This window comes from Colossoma macropomum, unplaced genomic scaffold (genome assembly GCF_904425465.1).
Source record: "Colossoma macropomum unplaced genomic scaffold, Colossoma_macropomum, whole genome shotgun sequence".
In the NCBI taxonomy this organism is placed as follows: domain Eukaryota; kingdom Metazoa; phylum Chordata; class Actinopteri; order Characiformes; family Serrasalmidae; genus Colossoma; species Colossoma macropomum.
This window is the reverse complement of record NW_023494803.1, coordinates 40,829,459-40,852,579: the sequence shown is the minus strand read 5'-3', so window position 1 is coordinate 40,852,579 and position 23,121 is coordinate 40,829,459. Positions and strand designations below refer to the sequence as shown.

Below are 23,121 nucleotides of genomic sequence, written 5' to 3'. Positions count from 1 at the left end.
AAGTGGGTCACACCAGTGACTTCAGCTAAAAGCTTCATATGAAATCATGAGCTAAATGAGAAAATCTCTGATAACTGAAAGACACAGTGGACTCACCATGAGCTTTTCTTCATAGATCCTCAGAAAACAGGTAAAAGGAAGTCGAGTGATGTCATCAGTGTGACTTTTATTTCAAAATAAGAGATTTTTTGTTACACAGTAACACCAGTGACTCCTGGGGACAAATTTCATTATATATTTTATAATATTTATTTGGAATTTGTTTTCTTTTTGTCATTTAAATCATATATTCCATAGTCATGTATAGATTATTGTAGTTAAAATTGCAGAAAAACTTCTCACCCTTGACCGTGAGGACGAGCTTTTCTGTGGTGCTTGGAATTCTAGGCAATTGATTTAAAAACCAATATTGCTAAATTGAGGCTCAAGAAGGTGTAATTGTTAAAATAACACTGTTTTATTTTAGACTATAAATAAATTATATCTGTAAACGCTAGGGACACAAAAATGTACATTTCTGTAGAATGACCCTTATATAGTATGTAGCTGTTCATTAACTATGAACTAAACTGAATGTGGTCCGTAAAAGAAAGCAGTGATTCTCACTTTAGTTCTACTGGGTTCTCAAAAAACTATTTTTGTATTTTATGCCGTTATTTTACACATATAACTCATCAGCTACTTGGAGGAGTTTCTGATTTTCTTTCCTGCTTAAACGTGTGACATTACAGTGTCAGTGTGTTTGTATTTACCACCTTATACCTCCAAGTCATTCTAAGATATTTTACTGTGTCCTTAATATCCAGAACCTTGGTACTTACCATCACTTTACCCAAAATAATACATACATTAATCATACACAGCACTTTGAGATTGTACTGCACACTTACTCAGTAATATCTGGCACCTGTTGCGCATTTCAGTGTAATTTAGATCCAAATCTTGCCGTCATGTTACCCAAAATAATTACCTAGTACTTTGGAGTTTGCTAGAACTGAATGACACTCGTGTTAATGAGAGCGCTGAAGTACTACAGTCAGAATCTTAACAGTGTTGAATTTTGATGCTCTGCCCTAATGCTGCTGTTTTGCTTGTTACATTTCATACAGGCTGCATCTGAATACTTGAATAAACCTTTATTTCCTGTCTGAGTTCCTTGATTTTGTCTGATCTGGTGGTCATGCGGATCCACCTGCCGTCAGCTCTGCTGATATGTTGAGTGGAGCTTTGGGCTTCAGGTCAGACGACATCAAGAAATGGACATTTCATTCAGCTATTCGATGCAGCTCCAGTTTAGGAGCAGAATAATTATTTAGTCGGGGGGAAAGTGGAGCAAAAATACAGCCATATGTCAAAGTTTGGGAGCCCCAGTTAGAGTGTGTGCTGTTAAATAAGTGAAACCATCGGCCCAATCCCATTTCACCCCTCGCCCCTACCACTGAGCCCTTAGCCCTCTGTTTTGTGCATTCACGTCTAGGGGTAGGGTGTCCTGATTCTTGTTGAGATAGAGGGGTAGGGTGAAGTGTTGGGGCTACATGACCCTCCAAACAGAGGTTTTTCAGAGACTCCAAACAGAGTGTTAGAGACAAATGAAAAACTGGCTAGACGGCTGAACAAGAGACCAAAGAAACACACAAATGTGAGAATTTTCTCAGATAAAAATTACGATAACCACTGTATTATCTTAGTTTAATGTCGTTTCAGTGTATTATGGTCCTTTTCTTCATAACAAGCATAAAAAATCGCTATTAGTATGCTAACGTCTCGGTAGCCAGCTAGCTAACTTTCCCGTTCCACCTTAAATAGTCCAGCAGTTCTGACGCCTGAAGTGCCAGAATGTAACTGCTGCACCATTTAAGGTGGAACGGGAAAATTCGAACAAGAATCTGGTGAATATCTGACTTCAGCTTCAGAGGGAAGATCTCAACCACTACCCTGTAACTCAGTTCCAATGGGTGAGGAGACACTCGAAAAACAAGGGGTAGGGGTGAAAAGGAGAAATGGGACTGGGCCATCCTCTACAGAGAACAAACTTCTACGCATTTTAGTGCCCAATTAGTGTTTATTTGCTGAATTTAACATATGGGGGGGCGTTGAGACAAAACATAAAATGTGGCCATGCAAAAGTTATGGCATATTTTATAGTTTATGTTTTATTTTCCCCAATATGTTAAACTCTAAATAAATAGAAATTGTGCACTAAAATTTAGAGACAAATCAAACTTTGCATATGTCTGTATGATCCCCCTTCCAGAGGCGTCCCAGCTTAGTGTGTGTTTTGCTGGACAGTGTTAGATTTCTAAGTCACTGGTGTTCCAACTGAAGGACCTTTGGCAAAATAAAATTGACACAGAATTTTGCATCCAAAAACTTTTTAAATTTTTTTCTGGGTTACAGTGTAGTCTGCATCAGGAGATTTCAAGAGACTTCAAAGGAATAGTTTGGAGAAAAATCTGATTTGCACAGTCAGCCCCACCCCTGCCCGATTAACCCCCCCCCAAAACTTACCTCAAATCCAGTTGATCAGCCAAGGCATGTTTGGTGTCTGAAGTTCTTGCACTGAAGCTACGGGGCTAATGCAGCTAACAATTTACAGGCTTTTATTACTTTGTAGGGCTGAAGCAATTATTCAATATTTATCAATGATGTCAACAATAAAAATCATTAATGAATTTTCCTTTTGTCAATTTTTTGTTTACGTTATCAAAGAGACGTCCAACCTGGAGGTATCAGCTTGAAGAGGGCAGCAGTTCATTTGTAGTGTCGTATCTCTGTGAGCGAAAGAAAAAGAACAGTTATGGCTGAAAGTTAAAAAGAGGGAAAGTCTGGGAACATTTTCCTCAGCTGGAGGGTAAAGTTGTCACATGTAACACATCATCACTGTTGTAATAAAACCTTCATCTCCAAAGTGTTAAAAAAATCTTAACTTGGAAGTTAGTGGAACTACATTTTTGTCCACGTAGTGATGGAGCGTTTCTGGGAGATGAGAGGTTTTGTATGCAAGTCTGTCGTTACCTTCAAGCTTTCCTCTCTTGTTTCTACACTCATTGTCCATTTTATCAGCTCCACTTACTATATAGGTGCACTTTGTAGTTCTACAGTTACAGACTGTAGTCCATCTGTTTCTCTGATACTTTGTTAGCCCCCTTTTACCCTGTTCTTCAGTGGTCAGGACCCCCATGGACCCTCACAGGGCAGGTACTATTTGGGTGGTGGGTCATTCTCAGCACTGCAGTAACACTGACGTGGTGGTGGTGTGTTAGTGTGTGTTGCGCTGGTCTGAGTGGATCAGGCACAGCAGTGCTGCTGGAGTTTTTAAACACTGTGTCCACTCACTGTCCACTCTATTAGACACTCCTACCTTGTCAGTCCACCTTGTAGATGAAAAGTCAGAGAAGATAGCTCATCTGCTGCTGCACAGGTTGTGTTGGTCATCCTCCAGTCTTTCATCAGTGGTCACAGAACGTTGGTTTTTCTTGTTACAGTAGTCTTCACATTTACAGGCCACATTTAAGCCAGTTAATCAACTACTAGATGATTAACTCACACGAATAATTGAATATCAAAAAATCTAAATATGTTTGCAGTCCTAGTTACATGTATTACTTCCATTACTAAAGAAGCAAAGTTCATACATCAGTCTTGGCTGATCAAATGCAGTTGGGGGGGGGGCGGTTGGGCGGTGACTCGTGTAAATCAGATTTTTGACCAAATCATTCTTTTCAAGAGAAGTGCTGGGGCTCACAGAGCCTGCATTAGCTCAGGGCCCAGCCATCTATGGACGTTTTGAGAACAATGTGCAAAAGATCTTTTCCCATATCTGCTGATTAACCACCCTGTTCACTCCCTGCTGTGTGAACAAAGAGAAGCATGCAGAACACTAGTGGACACCCACAAGTGAGTCCTCGATGAAAGGGAGTGTACGGAGCTAAACGGATAGAAACGAAATTGTTGAGTCATTTCTGTGGGAACTTCTTTTCAGTTTTCAGAAACAGAAATATTTATTCCATTAAAACATCAATAAAGAAACTTACAGATTTCTTTCTGTTTCTTCTACAGCAAACAGGTTTTACATAGTAGAGCTACTGAGTGCTGACTGGTTAGCATTACTGCTCCTGAGTGCTGATTGGTTAGCATCACTGCTACGGAGTGCTGATTAGTTGGCATTACTGCTACTGAGTGCTGATTGGTTAGCATTACTGCTCCTGAGTGCTGATTGGTTATCAGTACTGCTACTGAGTGCTGACTGGTTAGCATTACTGCTACTGAGTGCTGATTGGTTAGCATTACTGCTACTGAGTGCTGATTGGTTATCAGTACTGCTCCTGAGTGCTGATTGGTTAGCATTACTGCTACTGAGTGCTGATTGGTTATCAGTACTGCTCCTGAGTGGTGACTGGTTAGCATTACTGCTACTGAGTGCTGATTGGTTAGCATTACTGCTCCTGAGTGCTGATTGGTTATCAGTACTGCTACTGAGTGCTGATTGTTTAGCATTACTGCTAGTAAGTGCTGATTGGTTGGCATTACTGCTACTGAGTGCTGACTGGTTAGCATTACTGCTACTGAGTGCTGATTGGTTAGCATTACTGCTACTGAGTGCTGACTGGTTAGCATTACTGCTACTGAGTGCTGATTGGTTAGCGTTACTGCTACTGAGTGCTGATTGTTTAGCATTACTGCTACTGAGTGCTGATTGGTTAGCATTACTGCTACTGAGTGCTGATTAGTGAGCATTACTGCTACTGAATACAGATTGTTTGTCATTAACTACTGAGTGCATTGCTGCTACTGAGTGCTGAATAAGCTGATCAGGTCATTGGTTTAGTAAAGACTGTCGGAAAGTCTTATACCTGCAGTTTGAAATTGAAACAGCAGTGTTGATGTATTTTATGCTGCTCTATTTAGTATTCAAGTGTCTTTTTCTGTATAGAAATGATTAAGTATTTACAAACTACAATTTTGCACAACAGCTCCACATGAACCTATTCAGTTTTGGACTCAAGAGCGCCCTCTAGCATGTGACCAACCAAGAAGACATTAAAATTCATTTCTCTGCAAATTCTCTGCCCCAGCTTTAAGCTTCACCTTCACGAGGTGTTGGACTGATTTAGAAATTTCACATTCAGTTTGTTCCCACCCGAAAAAGTCTATGTTCTTGTCCATTTTTAGCCCAGAATGTCTCATGGTTGTCCTCAGACATTATCGTTATGAGATCGTATCTGGCTCTGAAATTAGGCTTTATATGTATATATATATATATATATATATATATATATATATATATATATATATACACATCTTCATGTTATTTGATAAGTGCCAACAAGACACTGGGGCCTAGTGCAAATGCATTTAATCACTGTGCATAAAATAATTCCGTCATATGTGGTAATTAAAGTGAACAGCCACCAGTTAGCATTTTGACATGCTAATAGTTAGCCATGTTAGCATATCTAACATATAGTTAGGCATGACAGCTATTTGCATATTTTTTAGTGCTTAAAGAGTAAAAGTTCTTTGTGCTGCTCCACTGAGCGCGTCCAGTTGAGCACTGCTAGCCATGAAACGTGAATATTCATCATTGCACTATAAAACAAAGAATAAAGGGGAGTTAAGCCGTTTACTGACTTGTTCGGCTCTGTATACGACGTAGCTGCATGTAATGGGTCTTACCCTTTCAAGTTTACAGCAGCCAATTTTGTGTTAAAGGTATACTCCAGCATTTTCAGGCAGAATCTGCCCATGCTGCTAAAAATCGACAGTTTTTTTGGTCTTTTGTAAGTAGGGAAGTTATTGCCTGTGCTAACTGACTGTTCATTACAGATGTAGCAGATACAGGTCAAGTTGGAAAATGCTGAACTGCTCCTTTAATTTCCCCACACTCCTCAGTTTCAATAATATAGGGATGATTTTCTACAGTCAACAAGCACTGAAGCGTGATATGCATTTTGATATGAAATGTAAAACAGCTATATTCTCATTACTTTGTTTACAAAATTAATAAATTATGGGCTCCATGAACTACAGGCTTGTATATCGGTATTTAGTAGCCTACGACAGCATTTTAGGGCCACTGTTAATAAAAAATAAAAATAGTAGACTAGTCGTAATATTTCAAGAAAAAAAGTCATAGAATTATGACATTAAAGTGGCGTTAATGCCAGGAAAGGTCAATATTGTGGCCAAAGGCTTTGCAAAATGAAGGCAGCGCCTCCTCGTGTTAAATGAGGGGCGCTGAGTTGGTGGAGTTACACTTTCATATCGATTCACCCATAAAGAAACACTCAGTCTCCCTGTCTCTCCTGCACATCAGCACCAGCCTGTTATTAGGATAAGAATCGGCTGAAACGGCTGAGCAGGAAACTGTGTTTATCTAGAATAAAGAGCCAGACGGACTCGGAGGAAACTGTCTGTCTGTGTTGTTGAAGGAGAATCTCAGGCAGGGTCGTCTACACGGCTATCGGGGGCTCCATCTCCCCCCATTCAAAGAGGGTATGAAGTTTCACAGACAGTAAGAATGATGATCAAAATGATCCACAGAGAGACAGGAGTGAGCGGAGCTCCAGCGCCAGGACAGCAACCGAGACCCCAACGTGTTATGGCAGCCCCCCTACAGTTAGCCCCCCCTACAGTTAGCCCACTTTATCCTCCAAATATTACGACTTTTTTTCTCGAAATATTCTCTAATAAGTCTACTGTTTTTATTTTTATTAACAGTGGCCCTAAAATGCCGTCGTAAGTAGCCCGCGCTGCACATTTCAACTCATTTCTATTCTGTATGAACCATGAATGAGATGTGAAGCACCGGACTTTTAAGACTGCTTTAAAAATGAAGCAAATGTAGAATCATAGATTGAGCAATCAGTAAATCAAAAGCACCATGTCTTTTACTCTTAATTGAGCTGAGAGGTAAAAAGAAGCTGTTAGAGTCTGAAGTCCTGAGAGATGCCATATATCGCGTGCCTATATTATACTACTGCTATAATACTATAATGTGCTATATTGTTATTGCTACAGTACATATGAATGTTGTTGTTATTGGAGCCACACTGGCATTTGATACTGATAAATTATTCATAATAAATTTTTACAGTGAACGCTGCTGAATATCTCGGCCTAAAACCTGAGTTTAATGTGTTATTTGTTGTGTTATGCTGTATTCTATAGTGCTGCATTGTATCAGCATCATTGGTTTGACAGAAATCACAATGTTCTATTGTTTTTGTTCTCCTTTGTGTCTCAATACAATACCCAGCATGCATTACACCAACTGGTAGCACCAAATCCTGACTGCTAGCCACTGCTAAAGGCTAATAAATACAGCCAAGCTAGCATTGGAGTAACTCTCACCTCACTTCTTAACAAAATGTCAGGAAAACAGAAATTCTGTCTTTATTCAGCACAAAATGGACAGTTTTTATCCTTTCAGTCTGGAAAAAGAGCCAAATTTAGGGAAAATGTCTGCTTTGCTAATTTTAGCTTTTAGCTTGTTATCCTTCCCACCTGACCAGTCATTTCTGTGGTTTAAGTAATCCATTCTCTCCACTGCATGATTTAAAGACAGTTACTACAGTTATACGGCTGCAATAAGATATTCTGAGGTTGGATTCATGAAAGCTTAAAGCAAAAACTTGCGAAGGTTCTGAAGACAAACACTAAGAAGTTTAAGAATTTTCTTAAATGCAATTTTAAAAAATGAAGTTCAGTTCTCTCTAATCTTAATTATTTTCTGAAAATATTCTTAAGAAATAAATTGTTTTCTTATATGTCGCTGTTGTCGAAAGAAAACCTTGTATCTCCAAAATGGTAACTTTACAGGAGAAGGAAAAAACATACTTTACTTGTAATGTAAGTCAATGGAACCAGACTTTTTTCATTCATTTTGGGGCCGTTTCTTTTAGTCCATTCATCATGAAATTTACACACAATGTAAAGAGAAACAGGCATTTTTAGCATCAAATGATGTCAAAAACTGAAAAACGACAAAAAATGGAGGTTTTCTTCCGACAACAGAGAGATGCTACGTTTACCACGTCCCATAAACGACACGAGATACACATGAATTTGTGTTAACTTTATTTCCGTTGTTTAGTTTAATCCACTCAGAGGAGCAAAATGGAGGAAAAACACTAAACCAAGTGTTTAAAATTAGCAAATAAAAACTAGAGCCAACAGGGAAAAAAAAAAACCTCATTGGAAAATATGATAATTGTGGGGTGACGGACGAGGATGAGGAGCAGCAGAGGCAGCGCCGAGATAAATTTAGTTGCTCACCTTGTCGACTCATACAGCCCAAAACTGTGTGAGTCTGTCGTTAAAGTTAAGAAAACATTTAAGACCATAATATTTTCAATAAAACCACTTGTTCTTAGAATTATTCTTAAGAAAATAGTTAAGAAAAGAAAATAAGAGAATTCTTAAGAATGAAGTTAAGAAAAAACATATTTAAGAGAATTTTCTCTCTTAAGACACTTACGTGAATCCAGCCGTGAATTCCTTGGGTAATGCTAGCTATCTGCCTTCCTTCTGCATTCACAAGCTAACAACAACAAAAAAATTCAAACAGCCCCCAAAAATCCCAGCTGTTGTTTCTCAAAAGTTCCTCCCACCTTCAAGATACATCATGAGAAGAATAATCTGAATAATCTCACCCTGGAGAGTAATATTGTTGCACCTGCGTAGGAGGAGAGTAAGTATGTTAACAGCAGATGTAGTGATGGTTACTCTTTTCATTTTGGGTGGAGTGTCCCTTTAGTTTCTCTGTTTAATGCTATTGACCTTGTATGTTGTCACTAAATTACTGTAAAAATAGCACCATCAGTACACTTCATTTTGCACTTACCTGGTATTTCCAGAGCCGGTTTATGAGGAGCCTGGCCGCTTCCTATTTCCCCCGTTATATCAAAAACAGGACTGTTAAACAGCAGGGGGCGCCTGTGAGCGAGTCCTCAATGAATGGGAGTGAATGGAGCTCAATCACTGAACCAGAATTTTCCTTTAATGTTGGAAAGCAGAAGGATGTGTTTCACTAAAAAAGCAAAGAAATCTCACCTGTATGTTTCCTTTATTCTACATTAAACGGGTTTTGGGCAGCAGGACGCTAACATTACTGCTACTGAGTGCTGATTGGTTGGCGAGCGGAGCAGCTCATTGGCTGTTCGCGCTCACTGACGTCATGAACGTACATGAGGCGCCGTTTTAAAACCCTATAACTCGAGTTTAAAAGCTCTTAAAAATATAACAGCAGTGTTAAAATGTTTTATGCTGCTCTGTGTTCAGGAAATTAATGTGTTCTTTTATATTAAAATGTTTAAGTATTTTCATAAAACAGATCCTGAAATCTGATTGGCTGAGCCACGTTCGAAGCCATTGTAAAATCCACGGCTATGACGCCTCACAACAGCTGAACTCTCTCACTGCATCAGGGCGTGAAACACCCTTCTGCTGTTAATGGACTAATCTTTGACTCTAACGCGGATCGCACGGAGCACCGACTGTACTGATGAAGTAAGAACCCGTTTCTGTTTAAACTGAGGGGCTGGCGACTTATGTTCTTAACTAGAACCAGGCTGGTCAGCTAGCTAACAGGCTAAAAGACAGACAGGCTAAACAACTCCATCATTCTTATCACAGACTTGAATTAAAGCACTTACAGTTTGATTCACTGTAAAATGGCAGAGTAAAAGTCTAAAGAATGTCACCTGAATGTCTTACACGCTGTAATTGTCCCTGTTTCAGTCAGAAGTAGCGTCAAACCCAGGCTGAATCCCAAACGGCTCTGTACTTCCTAAATAGTGAGCTGTGTAACATTAAGTTTAGAACTTCTATCTTCTGCTGTCAGATAGTGACTGCTTGTCGAGTGTGGATGTGGATGAAGCCCAAATGACCATTTTTAGCTGTATTTTGCTCTGTTGTGCTGCAGGATCCAGTATTTAAACTCCTACATAGTGCATTATGTAGGGAGCAGGGACCTGTTCAGATTCAGCCCCAGCGTAAAAAAAGTGGCGTCATCAGACTGGCAGAGACTCTCGGAGGTGATCTGGTGAACAAAAAAGTACTTATGAACTGAAAGTATTTACATTAAACAGTGCTGTGTTATCATATGTTCACTGTTATACGAAAAAAGTTTTAAAAATCATGAAAAGTCTGCAGTTTACAGTGCAGATCAGCCAAGACATGTTTGGTGTCTGAAGTCTCCTTCTACAGTTTTAGCTCGAGCTATGAGGCTAATGTTGCTGGTAAGTAGTTGGAGCTGATATCCCACCAATTAACATGATGCTAACTGGAGGCCTAAACCATCACACAGTTGCTTTAAGCCATGTGGAGCTGTTCAATAATCTCCAATAGACTTCATTACGTGGTGTCTGACACTGTATGACTCACTGTTATCTATAAACATGGACTACAGTACATTAGCATAGCTAAAAACAGTAGCAGCCACCTGGAAGACTGAATTGTCCACACACTCTTGTAAGTTTGGCGTAAAGGACAGTTGTATAAATGCAATTTTTTTGCCCAACTGTTCATTTAACATGGTGCCCAGTAGGTGGCACTGTGGCACCAGCAATAAAGGTCACATCCTTCTGGGTCGTGGGGGGGAGCTGGAGCCTATCCCAGCAGTCATTGGGTGGTAGGCAGGATACACCCTGGACAGGTCGCCAGTCCATCGCAGGGCAGACAGACAGACATACATATACAATCACACACACATTTACACCTAGGGGCAATTTCAGCATGTCCAATCAGCCTGACTGCATGTTTTTGGACTGTGGGAGGAAACCGGAGTACCCGGAGGAAACCCACACAGACACGGGGAGAACAGGCAAACTCCACACAGAAAGGACCCCGGTCGCCCGGCCAATAAAGGTCATTTAGACTGAAATCACACAACAAAAGACAGAAAAAAGGAAACTCCAAGAACATTGTGAGTTTATTTTTTCTTGTTGATTATCTGTCTCACATCCAAAAGAAACAAAGGTCTTCTTAAATAAAGAGAACTCTGAAAGAACCCACAAACAGAGGAAACTATTACAGACTTATCAGTCCAAAAGGATTCAGTGGCATCTGATCAACAGGGAATTATCAGAGCGTTAACATCTCTGAACAACTTATTAGGACAGGATAAACAGAGGATGGTCATATTTACATATTTACAGTCATAAACACAAATACAGAGATTACAGGGATTTACACGCACGACACAGAATAGTTTGGTTTGTTTAAACTGCATAGAGTTTGACCAGCAATCCACAGTGTTTATTTAGGGAGGGCTCACTTTTCAGCATTTTTTAAAGTGGAATTCCTCTGATTTTTCAAAATTTCTGCATAACGAAGTGGTTAACATGTAAACAGAGTCATTCAGAGTGGTTTGGTGTGAAACGCTCCGTTCTAGAGAGTCAGAATTGTTCACAGTGGTGGTGATAGGAACCAGACGTCCACCTCTAAAAGCTCCCTCACAGAAAGTTTCTACATGAAATGGTTATGAATTCACTGCCTGATGACTGAGACACTGTTTTACGATAGCTTTGAGAAAATTTTGGCCTTAAAATCTATTCATGGTGGAGGGATACATAATATGCAGGGCGCCGTGAGGCAAAATAGTCCCCAAAGAAAACGTATCATTTTCAGATTTATCACTATTTTATCATCAACATTCCATATAAAACCCCAGAAAATACGTGTAGGTTCACTGGTGGACCCCGAGTTCACATCAAACCACACTGAATGACTTTGTTTACATCTCAAACACTGTTTTTTTTCATAGAAAGTTTTAAAAAATTGGTGGAATTTCCCTTTAAACCTCTTTTAAACTAAGGATACTTTTTCTCTGATTGATAAACTGCATCTAAGTGCCTGTTGTAACATTCAGAGATCATTAAGAAAAGCCAGAAGAGAGTTTAAATTTTGGCTTGTGCTTTATTTCCAGCACAGTGTTATTCAGTAAGGCTTTAACTCAGCGGCTCCTGATAGATTCATCTAATCTAACACACCTGATTAAACTCATCAGTTAATCGAAAAGCCCTTCATGAGTTTTGTCAAGTGTTCTAGAGCAAAAAAACAAAAAACAAGATCACCACAGATGATAACGCTGACGTGCTTCTCAGAACTGTAAGAGGAACGGAAAGCCTCTTGACTCAAATCACACTTACAGTAGCAGCCAATGGGCAGTCGCTGATTCTACCGTGAACAAGTTTAAAAACGTTTTTGTAGAACAGAAAAATCTGGTAATTCGAGCTTACACAGGTTCCTGCCTGATAGACAGAGATGTTCGCAAGCCGAGTCAGAGTCGAGTCTGAGTCACTATGGCTTGATTCTGAGTCAAGTCTCGAGTCCGTGTCAAGTCTCTGCGGGCCTCTAGGGTGCAAGTCCGAGTTGAGTCTCGAGTCCCTAGGGCTTGAGTCTAAGTCTCTGGGGAGCAAATCTGAGTCGAGTCTCGAGTCTCTGAGGTATGAGTCAGACTCGAATCTTTGAGGTGCGAGTCTGAGTCTCAGTAGAGAATTTTAGTTTAGTTTTGTTATTATCTGTTATTATCTTACATTGTTGAAATGTAAATCCAACAATAAACCTGTCGGGTTCAACACGACTTTAAATAACGAGACTTTTATTATAGAAGAACCTTCAGTCTGAAGAACAGAACTGAAGCGCTACAAGCTGTAAATGTTAGTCATATCCAGTTCCACTAGTTAGGACTCCCCAATCGCCCAATACCAGAGCCGGTTTATGAGGATCCTGGCCACTTCCTATTTCCCTCATTGTATCAAAAACAGGACTGCAAGACACCAGAGGGCGCCAGTGAATGGAACTCAACGGCTAAAAACAAAAAGTAAAATAGTTTCTAATCACTCGCCCAGAACTTTCCTTTAATTTTAGAAAGCAGAAGGATGGATTTCACTAAAAAAGCAAAGAAATCTTACCTGTTTGTTTCCTTTTTTCTACAGCAAACGAGATTTGGGCAGCAGGACGCTAACATTACTGCTACTGAGTGCTGATTGGCGAGCAGAGCAGCTCATTGGCTGTTCGCGCTCACTGACATCATGAATGTACATGAGGCGCCGTTTTAAACTCAAGTTTAAAAGCTCTTAAAAATATAACAGCAGTGTTAAATGTTTTATGCTGCTCTGTGTTCAGGAAATGAATGAATTCTTTTACATTAAAAATGTTTAAGTATTTATAAACTATGATTTTACTCAAATGCTCAATATCAACCCATTCATTTTGGACTCGCTCGGGAGCGCCCTCTAGTGGTTGAGAAACCTGGAAGACATTACACGGTGATGATTCTCCTCTCTACAAGTTCTCCAACGATACCACCAGCACTAGGAGGGTGAAGGCAAACACTGGCTTCCTCCGAGAGCTGTGAAGCATCTTTTCGAACTGCTGCTACCACAACGTGATTGAACACGCTTGAAGGAGAACACTAAGCTCCAGTTCTGTTACGTCAGCTAACAGACGCCTGCGCTGGGCCATCTCACCCACCCAAAGCGGGGCGCTTGTTGTGCTCTATGGACTCTTGGACTCCCGGCCACAGATGGCTGTAGCATCACCAGGACCAACACTTAGACGGTTGCGCCACTTGGGAGCCCCAGTGAACACAGTTTTACAGGAAAGACAAAATAACTTGAAATGGTTGGTTAGTCTGTAGTTTGTAGAGCAAATATGCAAGATAGCTAAAGCAACAATTACCCAGCTGAAGTTTTATTACGTTCTAAAGGTGATCTGTAATTTACAAAAAACATCTGAAGAACCCTTTCAGGATGCAAAGAACCCTTTACTCATGCAGCGGGTTCTTTGAGTGCTCATGGTTCTATATAGAACCATTTTCTTTGCTAAAGAACCCTTGAAGAACCATCTTTCTCAAGAAATGGCTCTTCAGATTGATGGAGCTTTATATGTGCTGTAGATGGTTCTATATAGAACCTTTTTGGAAAGGGTTTCTACTGTTACAAGCTTGACATCATTATAATAGCAGAACACTTTTGAGTGCTAAATAGAACCCTTTTTAAAAGGATTCTACGTAGAACCATCTATAGCACATTCATGCAAATTTTGCATTAATCTGAAGAACCCTTTCATGATGGAAAGAACCCTTTAATAATGCAAAGGGTTCTATAAGTGTTCATGATTTTATTTAGAACCAGTTTTCTTACTAAAGAACCCTTGAAGAACCATCTTTTTCAAGAAATCGTTCTTCAGATTGATGGAGAATGTGCTGTAGAGGGTTCTATATAGAACCTCTTTGGAAAGGGTTCTTCTATTGTTACACGCTTGACATGGTTACAACAGCAAAACGCTTCTGGGCACTAAATAGAACCCTTTTCAAAAAGGTTCTGTAGAGAACCATCTATAGCACATTCATGCAAATGTTGCATCAATCTGAAGAACCCTTTCATAATGCAAAGAACCCTTTAATCATGCAAAGGAATGTGATCCGAAATGTACAAAAACAAGCTAAATTAGCTACTACGCTAGTTAGCATACTTGCTACATTCTTGCTATACAAACTACAGACTGACCGACAGTTTCGAAGCTGTTTTGCCTCTTTGCTTTAATCACTGCATTTACCGTGTGTAGCACTTTAGTTCTGTTCTTGAGGCTGAAGGTTCTTCTATGATGACGGCTGGTTATTTAAAGCCGTGTCAAACCTGACGCTGCTGACGAGACTGCAGTAACGAGTGCGCGTGACCGTAGCATTAGGGGTGGCGTTCCTACTTCTTAACCAGTTTTACATGTGTTTTTGTCCCCAGGCTAAATTTAATGAGTGCAAGTTGCAAGTCAGTCAGCATGCGACCCAAGTCCGAGTCACCGACTCGAGTCAACATCTCTGAATAGCTGAAAAAAAGTCTCGGAAAAGTGAAAGTAACCACAACTACTTTTTTTTTTACTGTCACTCCAGTGATGTAAAGTTGGATGAAACCTCTTAACCCTCTACTGCGCGCATTATGAGAGCAATTAAAAAAAAATCAATTCACTTTTCTTGCATAAAGTAGTCCTTGATTTATTTTTTCGGACCCGATTATTAAATTCAAAATGCAGGGGTCCTTTTGGAGTACGTTGCCTTGAGGCAACATTGTGCGACAATGGGAAGAAATGATATAGAGCAGTGTTCCCTGAAGTGGTGAGACCTGGCTTAATCCATTTCACTGTCGCAGGGTGTTGCTTCTAGGCAACAAATCTATTTCTGCAAAATCTCATGAAAAAAAATTGATTTAAAAAGTGGTTTACAGAGATAGTATGACCAAGCACATGCTTTTTATTGACGTACACAAACTCTTCCCTTTATTGTTAACACTATCGTTGTCTTTAAATATGTGTAATGTTATTGTAAAGTGAGGGACATGAGTTTGTTGCCCTGAGGCAACATTGTTCAATAGAGGGTTAAGAACAGGTTCTCAGCCTCATCCGAACACCTGTAATTGATAGATTCGAATGGCTGTAATGTAAAAGTTCTGTTACACAGTCAAAAAATCCAAAGGTTTGTTCACAGAATGCAGCAACTACCCATTGACTATTATTATAAAAGAGTTTAGAATCTGTTCTTTTACAAAATAACCGATCTTACAGTACAAACTAAAGATCAGGTTCGATTTTTTTGGGATATTCCTTTAATTTCTGCCCACTGTAATGACCATTATGATTTATGAGGAGGTTTCAATAATCCAGCACCAGTTGTGATCCCAGCTGTACTGTGTGATGGAACGTAGCCCTTTATTCCCAAACACGGGAATCCCTCCGTATCTTCACGAGCCGCCAACTTCAATGTACCAGCACCATAGAAATCGGTGCTGAACTCAATGCAGACCAACACTTTCAGTATGGACATGTTTACAGAAATACTGGGGGAAAAAAACAAACAAAAAAAATCAAAAGATATTTTGGCAGCCAGCACAGATAAGTGTCACCGTGGATGTGCTTTCCAGTTTAGATCAGAGTTAATGGTAACTCTTCCTTGTGCTTTGACAACGTGAATCATGTCCACAAAGTTCAAGTCGAATCTAGAGTTTATAAGAGAAATTGACACAGCTGTAGTTCCTGGGCTCCACCACCGGGTGGCGGCGTTGTATCAGTGTTTACTCACAGGCGGCTCAGAAGTTGAGTTTGGTGATGGGTCTCTCTCTGCTGGTCTCTGCGCCCTGGTTGTTCGGTCTCTTGCGGTTTCGCTTCATTTTGGACAGGTCTTTGTCGAACACCTCTCCGGAGCGGAGCGCGGACACCAGGTCGTCAAACTCCCCGCCCTCCTCGCCGTTCTCCTTCGCTTTCCGAGCCTGGCGCTCCTTCTCCCTCTGCTCCTTCAGCTGATGAACAACAGAGGCATTGAGAGAAGCTGGTCAACCTCAGTGACTGCTGTACTCTCTTAAAAAAGATGGTTCTTCAAGGGTTCTTTAGTAAAGAAAATGGTTCCATGTAGAACCATGAACTCTCAAAGAACTCTTTGCATGATTAAATGTTAAATGTGCTGTAAATGGTTCTATATAGCACCAAAAAAGGGTTCTACTGTTAGAAGCTTGACATCATTACAATAGCAGAACCCTTTTCAAAAAGGGTCTATATAGAACCATCTGTAGCACATTCATGCAAATTTTGCATCAATCTGAAGAACCCTTTCAGGATGCAATGAACCCTTATGCAACAGGTTCTGTGAGTGTTCATGGTTCTATATAGAACCATTTTCTTTACTAAAGAATCCCTGAAGAACCATCTTTTTCAAGAACTCGTTCTTTAGATTGACTGAGAATGTGCTGTAAATGGTTCTATATAGCACCAAAAAAGGGTTCTTCTATTGTTACAAGCTTGACATCATTACAATAGCAGAACCCTTTTCAAAAAGGGTCTATATAGAACCATCTATAGCGCATTTATGCAGATTTTGCATCAATCTGAAGAACCATTTCATGATGCAAAGAACTCTTTAATCATGCAAAGGGTTCTTTGAATGTTTATGGTTCTATATAGAACCATTTTCTTTACTAAAGAACCCTTGAAGAGCCATCTTTTTCAAGAAATCGTTCTTTAGATTGACTGAGCATGTGCTGTAAATGGTTCTATATAGCAACTTTTTTGGAAAGGGTTCTTTTATTGTTACAAGCTTAACATCGTTACAATAGCAGAACCCTTTTGGGAGCTAAATAGAACCCTTTTCAAAAAGGTTCTTTATAGAACCATCTATAGCACATTCATGCAAATTTTGCATCAATCTGAAGAATGCTTTCATGGTGCAAAGAACCCTTTAATCATGCAAAGGGTTCTTTGAGTGTTCATGGGTCTATAGAGAACCATTTTCTTTACTAAAGAACCCTTGAAGAGCCATCTTTTTCAAGAAATGGTTCTTCAGATTGATGCAGAACGTGCTGTGGATGGTTCTATATAGAACCTTTTTGGAAAGGGTTCTATTGTTACAAGCTTGACATTGTTACAATAGCAAAAACCCTTTTGGGCACTAAATAGAACCCTTTTCAAAAAGGTTCTTTATAGAACCATCTATAGTACATTCATGCAAATTCTCCATCAATCTGAAGAACGCTTTCATGGTGCAAAGAACCCTTTACTCATGCCATGGGTTCTGTAAGTGTTCATGGTTCTATATAGAACCATTTTCTTTACTAAAGAACCCTTGAAGAACCATCTTTTTCAAGGGTGTAGGCATAGAAATCTTAGCCTTCTATACTCTTAAAAAAGACCTTCTATCACTTTGACCACCTCTTTGTTCAGATTGCCAGATTTTACATGTGAGAGAGAACTCGAAGGTCAGCGCAGTGACCCTGCATGATGCCTCTAACTGTAAGCCTATACCTGAGCCTCCATGCGTGCCCTGCGCTCCTCCTCCTCTTTCTTTCGCTGGGTGTTCTCATTGTCCTGCCTGGCCTCAGTGAAGGCCTGCAGGAACTGGTCAAAGATGCCGAAGAAATCATCAGGCTGCATTTTGTTGGAGTCCTCTCCAAAGTGCTTCACCGCCTTCTGGAACTGGAGAGAGAAGAAAAGCTGCTTTACAGTCTGACGGTAATAATTGTGGAGTGATTTTAATCCAGTGTGAATCTGCAGTGTGTGTAGTTTTACAGTCTGACAGTAATAATTGTGGAGTGATTTTAATCCAGTATGAATCTGCAGTGTGTAGTTTTACAGTCTGACGGTAAAAATTGTGGAGTGATTTTAATCCAGTATGAATCTGCCGTGTGTGTAGTTTTACAGTCTGACGGTAAAAATTGTGGAGTGATTTTAATCCAGTATGAATCTGCAGTGTGTGTAGTTTTACAGTCTGACGGTAAAAATTGTGGAGTGATTTTAATCCAGTATGAATCTGCAGTGTGTGTAGTTTTACAGTCTGACAGTAATAATTGTGGAGTGATTTTAATCCAGTATGAATCTGCAGTGTGTGTAGTTTTACAGTCTGACAGTAATAATTGTGGAGTGATTTTAATCCAGTATGAATCTGCAGTGTGTGTAGTTTTACAGTCTGACGGTAATAATTGTGGAGTGATTTTAATCCAGATTTCCTTTAATTTCAGATTTTCAACCATTTTACCATCATATTGCTGCATCTCCTAGTTCTGTCTATACTCATTGTGCTTTTAGACCTCATACCACTCAGCGCCTGCTCTCATGTAAATACAACAAATCTCTCTTATTTGCCATGTAAATATGCAAACAGATATACTTTTATTTCTACTCTCTTATACTTCAACTTATGTCTATTTTTATTTCTATTTTTTATTTTCTGCATAGTAAGTATATGTAATGTATTCCCTTCAGGATCAATAAAGTTCTATCTGCTGCAATAGAAGATCTGTCTGTCTGTCTGTCTGTCTATCTATCCATTTGTCTGTCTATCTATCGATCTGTCTGTCTGTCTGCCCATTTGTCTATCTGTCTGTCTATCTGTCTACCTGTCTGTCTATCTATCTATCTATCTATCTGTCTATCTATCCATTTGTCTATCTATCCATCCATCTATCTTCTGTCTATCAACATTCCATATAAACTCAGAAGACTCGTGTAGGTTCACTGGTGGTTCTGGATAGTAAATAAAATGTCTATATTTGTGGTGTTGTCATGGCGACCCCTTGGTTCCTATCACCACCACTGTAAAGACATCTGAACCATTTCACACCAAACCACTCTGAATCTCTCTGTTTACATCTCAAACACTGAATTCTTCTTTAACTGAAATATAAAAGTGAGAAAACTCTTCTTATTAATAAATTTACAGTGAAAAGAGGACAAAGTGTCCCCAAACTTGTGGGGCCATTCTATGGGCTACATGAGTGCAGCTGTTACTCTACAGCCAAATCTGTTCCATGTGGTCCTTCATGAGCTAAAACTGAGCCAAAGCTGCCTTTGAAATGGATCTCTCTGTCTGACCCCAGTTACACATTAACTCTGAGTATTTTCAGTGATTCCAATGTCCACGTAGGCAGGGAGGGGCCAATAAATCCAAATGTAAGCAGTGATTCAACTCCTACAATGAGGACCACTCGAGCCTGTGAGGGGCGGAGCAGCGCACATTTCAAAATTTTTAACATCCACTTCAAAGCAAACTCACTTTAATGTGTGTTCCCAGGTTTAAGGACCCAGATATAGAGTTACAGACTTTACTGCGTCCAGCCTCGCCGATAAACCGCGGGCACTACCGTCTCAGGCTGCGTTCACATCACCATTCTTACTGACCAACTCCAGATTTTCACTCATATTCAAACTTTATTTTAAGGATAACCTATTGGGAATTAATTAAGGTCTTTTTCTTTGGTTAGTACAGCCCAAATTAGACACCTCTAAATGTTGTATTTACGGTGAATTAAGGTTTATTCACTATAAACTGTATTAGTTCATACTTCCTGGTCTGTTATGTGAAATTCACATAATAATTACATTATTAATTGTAATAATGCTCAATAAACATTTTGTTAAGCGCTTGTCATGCAAGTCATTGAGCATGAATTATTATATAGATTCACATCCTATAAATGTAAAAATTAGCATTTGGTAACTATAAGTTCTAGATAGAATCAAGTGGTTTCTGGCGTTGATTGCAGTAGAGTTAATACATTTATTTATAGGTTTATTTACAAGTTTATTAATAAGTCAATCAGATAAGTCACTAATTTCAACACATATTTAAAAGTGCCGTTTAGTTATTACTAATTAGATATGAAAAAGTTTTCAGTAAGTCAATATGTATCACAAATTTACAAGTTTAATCACACATTTCAGGCCTATTTATTAGTATTTTGGTCGGCAAAAAGATTGAATACTTCACTAATATGTCAGTACGTGCTCCATATAAAAGTTCCATGACTAAAACTGCACTTTAGAATTTGGTTCACATCTTTAAGTATTAGTGATTATTAAAATCTTATTATTTCTTAAGTACTGAACTGCAATAAAACTACAAACTTAACACTACCTAAAATCTATATGAATCAAATTCTGACAATTATACACTAAGATGTTAACTTACATAAAGTATATGTAAATTTATTAAATTATTTCGCTAATATATATTATTTTAATAATACATGCTCAATAAATTGCATAACAATGTCCTAACAAAGTATTTATTGTGCATTATTACAGCTGATAATGCAATTAATAGTGATTTTTACACAAAGACCTGCAATTATGTACTAATACAGGTCATAATGAATAAAGCTTAATACACAGTCAATAATCTGTTTAGAAATGTTCACTTTGGGCTTTACTGAGAAAATAATAAGACCTTAATAAACTCCCAGTATGTGTGCCTTAAAACAAAGTGACACCTCAGTCTTTCTGCCTTCATTTTCATGATTGTAATAGAAAAATATCAGTCAATAAGGAGGGTAAATGCATTGATGTAAGTGTTAGAATCAATTATAATACTATTCAATGAAGTGTGCTCTTATGCGTTTGGCCAAGCTAAATTTTGGGGCTGTTTTCATATGTAAAAAAAAATTGTGTGGATTTTACTGTCTATATTCCACTACAGTGCAAAGAGTTCCTCCAGATACATTCATGTATTCAGCGTATTTGTAAACATCCCTCTGAATCTTACCAAAATAATCAGATTAAACTGGTGAAATTTGAGATATTGTGATGCATGAGCCCTATTCGGACAGGATTAGATGCCCAGTTCGGCGGTAGTTTCCTCATCTACTGCCGTTTCTCTTTAGGTCAGACGTGCACGAAGGATAATGGATGACAGGAAAGCATGAAGGATACTCCAGTACATCACTACCAACAAATTACGCTGAGAAACAGATAATTGTAATTGCTGAACTACAAAGTGCACCTATATATTGATGCTGTCCAATGAAAACCACGTATCTCCATTTTTGTTGATTTTTATGTTTCTACATCATTTCAACACCCCAGCCGTCCTGTACGTTGTGTGAAAATGTCATGGTGAATGGACCAATAGAAATGCTTTAAAATCACTTAGAATAAAATCTCTTTACATTGACTTACATTGAAAGGTAAGAGGGTTTTTGCCTCCTCCTGTAAATATTTTGTAGATAATTGTTTTTCTTTGAACAGCGACAACACGGTAAGTGGAGCTGATTAAACTGACAATGAGCGCGTATACATGCACTCAATAATCCGATCATAATTGGATTTCTGCAGTTATCTGATTATTCAAATGGTCATGTAAACACCATACTCCGATCTAGATTCCGATTAAGAAATCCGATAAAGAGAGCTGGATTTTAGCTTAGTCATCCGATTTCTCAGTGCATGTAAACTCTTACTTTGATTTCTACGGATTTCCCAGTCTGCGCATGCGCGAGATCAGACGGTGGATGTCACACAACGCAGCAAAACACTGTTGAAGCGACGCTGAAACCAAACACGAAATAAAGGATGTAAATATTCTTAATCTTCTAGATGATTTGAGTTCATATTTTCAGTTTTACGTTACGTTTACGTCGCGTCTTCTTCTGCGAGTTTATTGGCTGGTTGTAAAGCAGAAATCTCATTACTGTCTGACTGATGTAGACCTGGAGTTTCCCCATTATCTGATTACTCAAGAGCATGTAAACGTGTTGATCGGATTAATGACAAAATCTGATTTTCTGCAGTTATCAGATTATTGAGCGCACGTAAACGCACTGTGTGTGTAGATACAGAGAAGGTGGACCTAAAAAGTGTCCAGTAACTTTATATTATAATAACACATTCTAGTCTTGATTTTAACATGACAACATGATTCTAACTCTGCTGTTCGCATGTTTTGCATTTCTTTTAATTGTTTATATTAGCAATTGTAATTTCTGTCTTTTGTAAAGTACTTTGTGAGACTTTGTTTGAAAAAGTGCTATATTATTATTATTATTATTATCATCATTATTTTCAGGGCATTTTCACTCCCCATTTGAGTCAGTGTGCTCTCTCTTACCAGCTCCTTCGACTCCTGGAGTGAATCCTCCACATCAGAGAAGCTGAAACTGGCCACGGTGATGAACTGACTGACCACAGACACAAACTTATCACCAGAGTCTGCAGGACGGCCCTTCTGATACTCCAACTCCTGCACATACATAGAACAAATTAAAGAGCCAATAATAAACACAGAAGGATAGAAATTCAGTTTTTAAATCTGATTTCACATCAGACGCTTTCAGAGGACACGCAGATTCATACGGAGACATTCAGGGAGAAAAACTTTATAACGTAAAATAAATAAAATATGAGAATGACTCACTGCCTCCACGCTCTTCAGGCCGCTGCGCAAGTTGTTAATGTCTTTCTCCAGTTCAGTCATGCTAAAATAGAGAGAACACAGAGAGGCTGAACACAAAGACTCAACACTTTAAATCAAGACGATGATTCTGACAGTTTTCCTAGTGAGGGAGCTGTTCTTAGAGGAGCGTACTTGACTTTGGCCGCTTCTGAAACGTTCTGCAGGTCCTCCTGAAACAGCGCCACCTTGGGGTACTTCTGCTCCAGGATGGTGATCAGGTAGTGCAGCAGAGTGATGTTCCTGCACACAAACACACTGATGCATCAGCATCGGGGCAGAAACGCTGGTGATAAAAGGCGAGTATTGGGCCTCGTTCTCCAATATCCTCTTTAGTTAGTTCTTAACTGTGTTCTTGAGAAAGAGCCTGAGAAAAAGTGCTGTAGATGGTTCTACATAGAACCTTCTTGAAA

At 39.2% G+C, this 23,121-nt stretch overlaps 1 protein-coding gene across 3 annotated transcripts in view; it reads right to left on the bottom strand.

Moving 5' to 3' along the window:
* Positions 1-14,229: 14,229 nt before the first annotated feature.
* daam1a (dishevelled associated activator of morphogenesis 1a) overlaps positions 14,230-23,121 on the bottom strand; it is a 116,205-nt gene continuing 107,313 nt past the window's right edge. For all 3 annotated transcript variants that reach the window (XM_036594113.1, XM_036594114.1, XM_036594112.1), the window contains 5 exons: positions 22,844-22,951; positions 22,673-22,733; positions 22,367-22,498; positions 17,791-17,961; positions 14,230-16,295 (listed from right to left, as the gene is read on the bottom strand). In XM_036594113.1, the coding sequence (XP_036450006.1) occupies positions 16,086-16,295; positions 17,791-17,961; positions 22,367-22,498; positions 22,673-22,733; positions 22,844-22,951 (682 nt within the window). In that variant the 3' untranslated portion in view covers positions 14,230-16,085. The remainder of the gene's footprint in view (positions 16,296-17,790; positions 17,962-22,366; positions 22,499-22,672; positions 22,734-22,843; positions 22,952-23,121) is intronic.